The following is a 9,827-nucleotide window of genomic DNA, read 5'->3' as shown; positions in this document are numbered from 1 at the left end:
CCTAAATTTCGTCCCTTATTATACCATTTATTTTCCTTTCTCTTATTGACTAATTTAGAGTTTGAAGTTGACCTATATATGAGAAAGAAAAAAATGCCATTCGATAATAATCGAAGTAAACTTTACTATTTGTGAAAACGAAAATCTTCAAAAAAAAAAAAAAACAATCTTGAGGAGTTACTCTACCACAAATAAAAGGAAACTACTTCAAGTTATTCATTAAAGTCATATTTGATATTAACTCTTTGAAAATAATATTTTCGATGGCTGGGTATTGTAAAGGATAAATTCTTGATAGCTTGTCTAGTTTGAAGTCTCGTAACTTCCAATACACTGTTAACAAAAAAAAAAAAAAAAAACTTTCAATGGCACTTGGACAAAATAAATTATCGTGATAAATTGTCTTCAATGGATGGTTAGACATTTTAAACAGCAAAAACATACACAATACTGTTTTAAATATATGGAACTCATAGTTATTTAACCCTTATAACAGTATATATACTGAATTTATATGCATAAAGTGGATATGTAATCTCGTCAAATCTTAATATATGTGAGCTTTGAATTATCCTTTTCATTTTCAAATAATCCTATTCAGTTTTGTTTCTCATTTTTTTCTGTCTCAAACCCTTTTAGACTTAACATATATGAAATAAATTTCAAAAAAGTAGTTTATGAGATTTGACCATCAGGTAGGAGGATTAAAACTGTGTGAAGTAGTCTTAACATAATTAATGGTGACGAATTCAAAACTCTACGTTGAAATATTAAAAGAAAAGGTGGAGTTGAATTATGTGACGCACGTTAATGCTAAAAAAACGAGGAGCAGATTTGACTGATATTTCCAATTTCAATTTTTGGTGGCTAACCTTTATGAATTGAATTCTAGCTTGTAACAACTAACTTTCAGCCCTCAACTTTTGACAGTGGAATCTTCTACCTTTTTTTCCATTCTCGAGTGGCATAATGTAATTAATAAAGGGGCAGGAAAAGTATCCTTCATGGGTTGTTTGGTTTCGTTATTCCCTTAAATGACAGTCTGTGTTTGGATAAGGACATACAAAACAACATATGACTTGTAATTTGAGTTTTGAATTAATACAAAAGTTGAACTCAGACTGCACTTGATTATCTGTTAATATAGATAGAACATAAATAAAGCGGAGCAATAATGAGTGTGTATTTGAGATGATATTAGAAGAGTACAGGGAGATGAGTTTTGAAGTGATATGAAAGTGAAAAGTACTAGAGGAAGAGAATCGAAATCATCAAAACGAGGCTGAGAGAGAGAGTGAGAGTGAGAGGCAAAAAATGAAGTGGCAATAAATTCAGGTTTCCCCTACTCTCTAATTCCCATCACCACTAGGTGCATATGGCATAGACAGTGACACTTGCTACCTATCCTCCTATTGATGCCCCTACCGTTTATGTGTAAGCACATGGTTCCTTTGCAGAACATGTCCTGTTACAGATTTACATGAAAATAAGCTATAATCAGTCTTATTTCTCCCTTTACCATTCTCCCTACCCTACCCATGAGGGGCTCCCCATATATATTTGTTGTAAATATGTATCCTCACTTCATAGCCCATGTGATGATAAGTCACATTCTTATTACTATTCTATTGCTCCTCATTCCAGTTTTCCCACTTATAGCTTTCCTCTCATGTTGGGGGTTAGGGTAAACGTGGGACTCCTGCTGTTTTACATTTATCATTAACAGGCAAATTTATGGCAACTTAACCAGGATCTTATGTTACGTCTATCCATAATCAATTCAGAGAACATTATTAAGTTTTTACACCACTCATGTTCCTATTCCCTAAAATAATCCCTCATCCTCACCTACCAGTGTTTAGACTAATTGAGATCTGATTGGATACGTTGAATGTTAATATATAGAGTGGAATGAATATAGATACATGCATGCATGGTATTATAAAAAGGGTAGACATACATTAATTGATTTGAAGAGAATTGATGATTTGAGGATTAAGGTGGGCAGCTGTAAGGATATAAGTGATGGGGATAGTATTTAATGGTGATGAAAATGCATGATAGTGAAGAAAACTAGGAGACACAGAGAACAGGTGCATATGGAGAGCATTAACAGGAGAGAAAAGAATAGGCAGTGAGAAAAAAGGATGGAAGACAGGATGGGCCACATGGGAAAGTGAGCCCCGTTCAGGAACAGCAAGAGAAAAGATGAGTTCCAAAACCAAAGGGAAAAATGGAATGAGAAATAGTAAGGGCCTGGGAGTGATATATGATGATATGAATATGAGATAGATAGATAGATAGATAGATAGAAAGAGGAATAGATAACAACTAAATAGGCCCTAGCTAGCCCAACTTCGACCACTCAACCGACATCGAAAGCCACCCTTCTGACTCTGCCTTTTAAAGATGAATTTTACATTGGGGCCTAGTTAACAAGTTGTAAGAGGTAACCACTAACCAGCTCCTGAAAATTTGGACACTGGTCAAAATTCTCTATTATCACCACACTCACTCACATTCATTCTTAGACATGCTGCTGCTGCTGCTGGTGGCAATGGTCAAGACCAGCTTTCACATGCCCCACCGGTGGGTTCCTACCCCTGCTTAGTGGCCACATAGTGTGACTACAGTATGTAGAGTAGTAATGGCAAAATGGGACTGTAGGTGTGGGTTAGAACCGACAAGGAAAGGGACAACTCCTGTGGCAAATGGAGCTCAACACCCTCAGCTTCGGACGTGAGGGAGGGAGCCATCAACATCTTTGGCCCATTAGGGCACGCCTACCTTGCACCAGGTAACAACTTATGGAGACATGGCAATTGCCAAGTTTCTCTGTGTGTGTCTTCATGAAACTACTACTGCATAATAATCATATATAGTGACCTCTGTTGTCTTGTGTTTTCTCCTCTGTGTGCTGTGGTGCCATCGCTCATGTGCTAATTCGTGTTACGCTCTTCAGATTCACGTGACTCTGATAAGCCACAAATTTATTGACCATGTGCTACACTCATAAATGGGATTTCCCACTTCAGCCCTGCTTTTCACCAAACAACCTAAACGGTCGTACCTAGTTAACTAACAAGGAAACCCTTCTTCTACTTCAATCAACACCCCTATTATTCTATTACTCAAGGTTCAATGTATTATCAGATTTCTAGCTTTTCATCCCAACACCTAATAAAAATCAACTCTTTTCCAATCATTACTTACCAGTAACCACCGAAACACTGCTACCCTAATCTAACACATCATTTATTGCCTTGTATCAAGGGTTTACTACTTATTACCAAGCTGCAGGAAAACACATTTCAACACAGAATGCAAGGTGCTGCCGTACCATCGAAAATTAAATATACACGTCACCTTTTTCTCCTTCAACAACCAAACCAAGTGAAACATCCTACAACTGGAATGTTTCAAATTACATGCTGCAACGGTTAGGCGCCTGTTGCTTTCATGTGAGACATAAGAAACTGTTCGCTGCCTGTTTGGTTAAGACTAACCAGATATTTCTCTTCAGTTTGTTCTTTTTTTCTTTTTACGTGTAACCAGCAGTAATTATTTGCAGTGTACGTTTGCATCCCTCTAAGGGTATCTCCAATTGGTTACTTACGTAGTTAGATTGTTAAAGTTGAGCTACTTGAGAACATCATTGGACAAAATGAGCTGTTATAAATTTCGTACAAGTTCTTATACCAGTCACCACGTACCACTAAGGTTTCTTAAAATTTAAAATCTATTTTCTAAACTTTTGTGAGTCATGTTAAAAATAAGTTTATAGAATTCAGGTTAGATTTTACTTTTAAAGTAAAAGTTAGCGAGTATTATTAAATGTTAAGCATCAAATCATCAGAAATGTCCCTTAAGCATTGTAAAACGATAAACTATGCCCTTACATCAGAACTGCAAGTCGTGTGCAACATGACTGAAAAGGAGTGAATCACCATAGTGTCTTTACCCATCTGAACAACAGAAGTTTTCAAAATTTCCCTTCTTCTTTCGCTATATTGTCATCAACTTTCTCTGGAACTCGTTCTGATCTTAGTTTTGCAGTCTTAACCTTGACTTCATGAACCACAACTAATCTTTTTAATATGTACAGAAGAATTTGAAATGCAAATATTGCCTTTTCCTTGCTGTATAGATCAAATATATATTTACACCAAATTTACAGATGGTAGACTTAGATTTATTCAAATCATCGCTAAATATTTTTAAGACATAACTACAGATTTGTTACAGATATAATAACAGGTAGGCTAATTACAGTAATTAGGGAAAGCACTGAATCAATCATAGTAAAAATGGAAAATCTAATAGGATCTCAATGATATGCATACAAAAAGATTGGCACTGATAAACCATTAAATCTGATGTTGTTTGTTCTTATGACCTTGAATACATAGAACCTCAAAGTTTGGCATTAAACTGGGTGATTGAAATTTTTTAAAATTGAGATAACATCATTCGACGGTAATTCGTGGATTCATATTCCATCGCAATTAAACATTTAACACTTAATTGTATACTAGTTAACTGTTGCGCTGCGGTGGTTAATGAGGTCTAATACTCCCTTTCATCCACGGAACATTGAGCTAAAAATTAGGAAATGGAATCTATATCACTCCAAAGTTTAAAGACAGAAGAAGGCAATTCATTACTATAATCCATAGCGTAACAGCAGGAACAGAACTAAGAACTACTGCTTATTTATGCCTCTGCTAAACAGATCCCCACCCTTACTCCTGCTTTCTATTTCATGAAACTGCCCCCAAGGTTGCAATGCATCAAACCAGAGGAAATATCATTCTTTTTCATCAGCTATTTTCTGGAAAGCCTAAAACTTTAGTCAAACGTTTCATCATCGTCATCTGGAAGAGGCTGAGCAGCCGCCCTAGCTAGCTCTTCTTCATTCCTGTATTGCATATGAGATTGAATCAACCAAAGAAAAAATAACTAGAGTGAGGCACAACTGCCTAATGTGAATAAATCATTCATATAACACATCAAGTTTTCTTACAATTGTTGTGTAACTAGATCAATGACTACGTCTGGTGGAGCAAGAGCAGGCATCTCCACAAAATGAAGACCAGCATCCCTGGAATCACAAACCCAATAATTTCGTGAGATTGACGTATTAACAATAAAATAAACAACAATCAACCATTCTGTTACGTACCCTGCAAGTTTTTTGGCGAGGTATAAAAAGGGCTTTTCGAAATTGTAGTTACTCTTTGCAGATATCTCATAGTACTGCAGATTCTTCTTCCTGTGAAATGTAACCTGCTTTGCTTTAACCTGTCTATTCTTCACATCAACCTTGTTTCCGCAGAGAACAATAGGTATGTTCTCACACACCCTATGGATGATTAACAAGAAAGAGTGACATACTCAACATAGAAACACATTGCAACGCCAAAGCTATTTGTGAAAAATATACTCAGCTCACCGACAGAGATCTCTGTGCCATGTAGGAACATTCTTGTACGTCAAGCGAGCCGTTACATCGAACATAATGATCGCACACTGACCATGAATGCTACACATAATTCAAAGGTTTTCATTAGGAAATCAAAACAATCTTCCAATAAATTTATAAACAAAATGTAGGAATGTTCTGTTAGCAATGAAGCCAAATAACTTAACAACTATTGAACAGGGTTAGAACTTAGAACACGCTGAAGGTTACATGCTAGGAAAACAAAATAAAAGAACACAATTCGGAATTGACTAATAACATCAGAAACCCTCAACACAATTATATAAACCTGTCAAACAATTTTCTACTATTCCATTTTCCTCTGTTCTTTCACATTTCAGTACATGAGTTAATATATATTGTAATAGCGATCTGGTAAAATTTTCATATATCCATACTATTACTTTCTATATGCTCGCTTATAAGAATATTAAAAGTACTAGGTGGTTGAAGTTAGAAGATAACGTTATAATAAACACAAGAAAATGTTTAAACAATTATGAATCATGAAATTAATAATTACGAATTGAAATTGGATGGAAATAAATGAGGATTGAGATCAAAGAAGCGCATCCCATGGAGCGTTGTTTAAACTTACTAGTAACCATCTCTGAGACCACCAAATTTTTCTTGGCCAGCAGTGTCCCAGCAGTAAAAGCGAATTCTTCCACAGTTGGTGTGAAAGTCTAGTGGATGAACCTCCACGCCGATGGTTGCTATTGTAAAATAAAATAAACATCCAAAAAAGAAATGTTAGGCATGGTAAAAAGTTAAAGAAGAGCAGAAAAAGGGAAAGAATTATTATTACGTTCATATTTCTTCTCAAACTCCCCAGTTATGTGTCTCTTCACAAAAGTGGTTTTCCCTGCATAACCAACACATGTATGTTAAGTTTCATTTGAAAAACCAATTTATATAGAAAAATAAGTGATTGATGAGATTGCAGAGAGGGAAATATGACCGGTTCCTCCATCGCCGACGATGACGAGCTTGAAACTGGGATAATCAACCGGTTGATGCTGTGGCAAAGCCTGTGTATATACAGAAGAGAAAAGTAAGAAGGTTAAAGATATATAGAAGGAAGACGAAGATGAAAATGAAGCATGCAAACTCTCGATACCATGATGACTGAATAACGTTAGAGAAGGAGAGGGTGATGTGTGTGAGATGGAGTTAGGAGGGGAATGTTGATGCTTATAAAGTTTGCTATGAGAGGGGTTTGGACTTGAAAATCACGCACAATTGGCTTCAATCTCACGCCATATAAATGCCCCTGGCATTACATTATTCAGTTATGTGGAGAAAGCACCAACTACATCGCGGCTTAAGATTTACGCGCTCCTTTGCTTTTTCAAACTCTCTCTTACTTTATTCACATCTCTTCCGTCGATTATAAATCTAAATAGCCATAATCAAATCTTAATTATATTATAAATTAATGTATTTTAAATTCTACTTTTATTAAAAAAATCAACGCTTAAAATATTTTTTACTTTTATCTTAAGTATTCATCAACACGTTTTTGGAGAAGGAAAACTTTAGTTGACTAATAAATAAAAGATAATTAAAGAGAAAAATTGATAATATATATATATATATATATATATATATATGAATACTTCAAATAATGAACATGACTATTATAGTTTCCAGCATGTTGATGTTATTTGAATTTTCTTTAAATTAAACAATAAATTTATTAGTACAAATAATATTAAATATTAAATATTAAATATTAAAAATTATTTAGAATTTAATTTCATGTATTTATATTTTTTATTTAAACTAATGAAATTGAAGTTCAATTTTTTAAAGTTAATATTTTGTAATGCAACTCAACTAAATCGTTTTTCTTAAAAGTTATTATAAAATTTTATTTTAATTTTAACTTAAAATTAGTTATCTAATTTATATTTTAAATAATTATATTTAAACTAAAAATAAAAATATGTTATTTTTGGAAACCGGTATATATATATATATATATATATATATATATATATATATATATATATATATATATATATATATATATATATATTTAAATACCTACTTAAACTCATTTTGACACCTTATTAGCATGCTAAAAAGGTTAACTTATCCCTTTTCAAAATAATATTAATATTACTTCTTACTAAAAAATTCTAAAAATTCTTATTTTTTTGAAAGATTATAAATATTTATAAAACAAAACTTAAATATATAAGATCTCAATCATAACCGCATATAATATTTTAATGAAGAGTGTAGTGATTTAAAAAATATATTTAAAAAGTTACACGACATAATATACGATGCGTATTTTACTCAACAATTCATTTCAAAGCTATAAAAATATATTTGTAATAAAAAAATCAGACTTCCTCGAATTATAATTTTTATTCTGCATTTTTAGTTTTTTTTTACAATTTTAAACTTAAAAAATATAACAACTTATAATTCTAGTAAGACCGAATCAAAAGATAAAAGTTAACAAACTAATTATCTTAAAATATTACTATGTATTTATATTATTATTAAATGAGTCTCAAAACATACATCAAACATACATTGATTGAGATGAGTCTAGAAACACACATTAGATGAGTATAGAAAAAAAATATATATGAGTTTAACAATGCACATGGTAATTTATATTCATGCATTGATTAAAATGATTATAAAAAAATTAGACAAGTCCAGTAGTATACATTGGACAAAACTATCTGTATACTAATTAGATCACTACTAAAAAAATACATATTTCCTATCAATTTTGTTGAATTTTTTTTCAAAAGAAATACTTATAAATTTTGTTATGAAAAAAGAAATTACAAAAAATTGTTGCCATTATTTTTGCAAAATATTTTGTATAAAACACTTTTCACAACAAATTTTGTAAGAAATACTTACAAATTTTATAATTTTGTAGAAAATAATTACACACAAAAGAATTACATGTCAATTAAGATTCTTAACAAAAATAACAGAAAAAAGTCTTTTCTTGCAGTTTTTTTTAACAAATTTGCAAGAAAATCTCATGCAATATGAGAATTTTTAATAGTGGATGATTATAACAAAAAACATTAGATGAATCGTTTTATTCATTAATTAGATGAATATAACAAAAGTTATTAAATGGGTCTTGCAATACATGTTAGCCCAATATGTCCATATACTGATTAGATTAGTATAACAAAATACATTAGACAAGTATAGTAATATAATTATATGAGTATGTCCATGTAGGAATTGGATGAGTATAGCAAAAAATATTAGATGAGTAAACTCATTCATTAGTTAAACAAATATAACAAAAAAACAAATATAACAAAAAATGGGTATGTCGATGAATTGATTAAACAAGTCTAACAATATTCATTAATCGAGTTTGTACATAAAATCAATAAACAAGTATAGCAAGAAACATTAAACGAGACATCTCATACATTGATTACACAAGTCTATGAATACTCATTAAAAGGAGTCTGTCTAAACACGAATTTGATGACTCTATCGATAACATACATTAATAAGATAACCTTATCAATATACATTAGACATTATATCCATTAGGGGAGTCTGTTTATACATATAATATACCAGTCTATTAATACACATTAAATAATTTTATCCATTCTTTGTTTACACGTGTTTTACAATACACAATAGACGAGTCTCTCCATACACATTAGATAAGTGTGTCCATATATGATTATATGAGTCTAGCGTTAAATATTAGATGAATATGTCGATATACTAATTTTACAAGTTTAGCAATACACATTAGATCAATATGTCCATACACTAGTTTGTATTTAGAACGAATATACTTTACGTAATTTTGCATAGTCTTTATCCTTTATATTTTTAGAGAGTTTACTCTATATTTTTTCACATGTTATATCTTTTATATTTTTACAAAATCTACTATTTACATTTTTACTTATATATTGACTTTCTAAACTTTTGAATAATCTTCACATTTATTCTATTCAAAATTTAATTATAAACTTAAAAATATATATTATTAATTTTTTGTCAACCTCTAAATATGATATATCTAAATGTTTTTTAATTTAATATATTTGCTAACATAAAAAACACACATAAATAAACATCAATGCATGCATTCATGAGTTTAAAACTAATTACCATGCTAACTGGCAGGACAACCCTCAGCCCGATGACTCGTTTTTATTTATTTTTTGTTTTTTTCATTTTTCTTAAATTAAAAATAATTAAAAAAATTAAATTTTCTATATTATAATTTTGTATAAATATAAATATGCATTATTATTATAATTTAAATAATTGACACTTACCAAATAAGTTTCAATTATTAGTTATAATAGAGTAACTTAAC

General features: G+C 31.2%; 1 protein-coding gene across 1 annotated transcript; it reads right to left on the bottom strand.

Moving 5' to 3' along the window:
- Positions 1-4,635: 4,635 nt before the first annotated feature.
- On the bottom strand, positions 4,636-6,766 carry LOC114175818 (GTP-binding nuclear protein Ran-A1-like). Its single transcript, XM_028060634.2, has 8 exons — positions 6,603-6,766; positions 6,444-6,513; positions 6,291-6,347; positions 6,081-6,198; positions 5,453-5,542; positions 5,183-5,362; positions 5,024-5,101; positions 4,636-4,918 (listed from the first exon to the last, which is right to left on the bottom strand). Exons 1-8 carry the CDS (start codon positions 6,603-6,605, stop codon positions 4,849-4,851), a joined length of 666 nt encoding a protein of 221 aa, XP_027916435.1. The 5' UTR covers positions 6,606-6,766; the 3' UTR covers positions 4,636-4,848.
- Positions 6,767-9,827: the final 3,061 nt, after the last annotated feature.

The sequence above is a fragment of the Vigna unguiculata genome, chromosome 3 (assembly GCF_037176805.1).
Source record: "Vigna unguiculata cultivar grain cowpea cultivar isolate G323 ecotype 2 chromosome 3, ASM3717680v1, whole genome shotgun sequence".
NCBI lineage: Eukaryota > Viridiplantae > Streptophyta > Magnoliopsida > Fabales > Fabaceae > Vigna > Vigna unguiculata.
The sequence above is the reverse complement of the archived record's forward strand: the minus strand, read 5'-3'. Positions and strand labels throughout refer to the sequence as shown.

Excerpts from the sequence above, each read along its gene's own strand:
- LOC114175818 (XM_028060634.2), bottom strand. Across the intron at positions 6,348-6,443 it reads CGTCGGCGATGGAGGAACCG|GGAAAACCACTTTTGTGAAG; the intron begins GTCATATTTCCC and ends TTGGTTATGCAG. Across the intron at positions 5,102-5,182 it reads CTCGCCAAAAAACTTGCAGG|GGATGCTGGTCTTCATTTTG; the intron begins GTACGTAACAGA and ends TTGTGATTCCAG.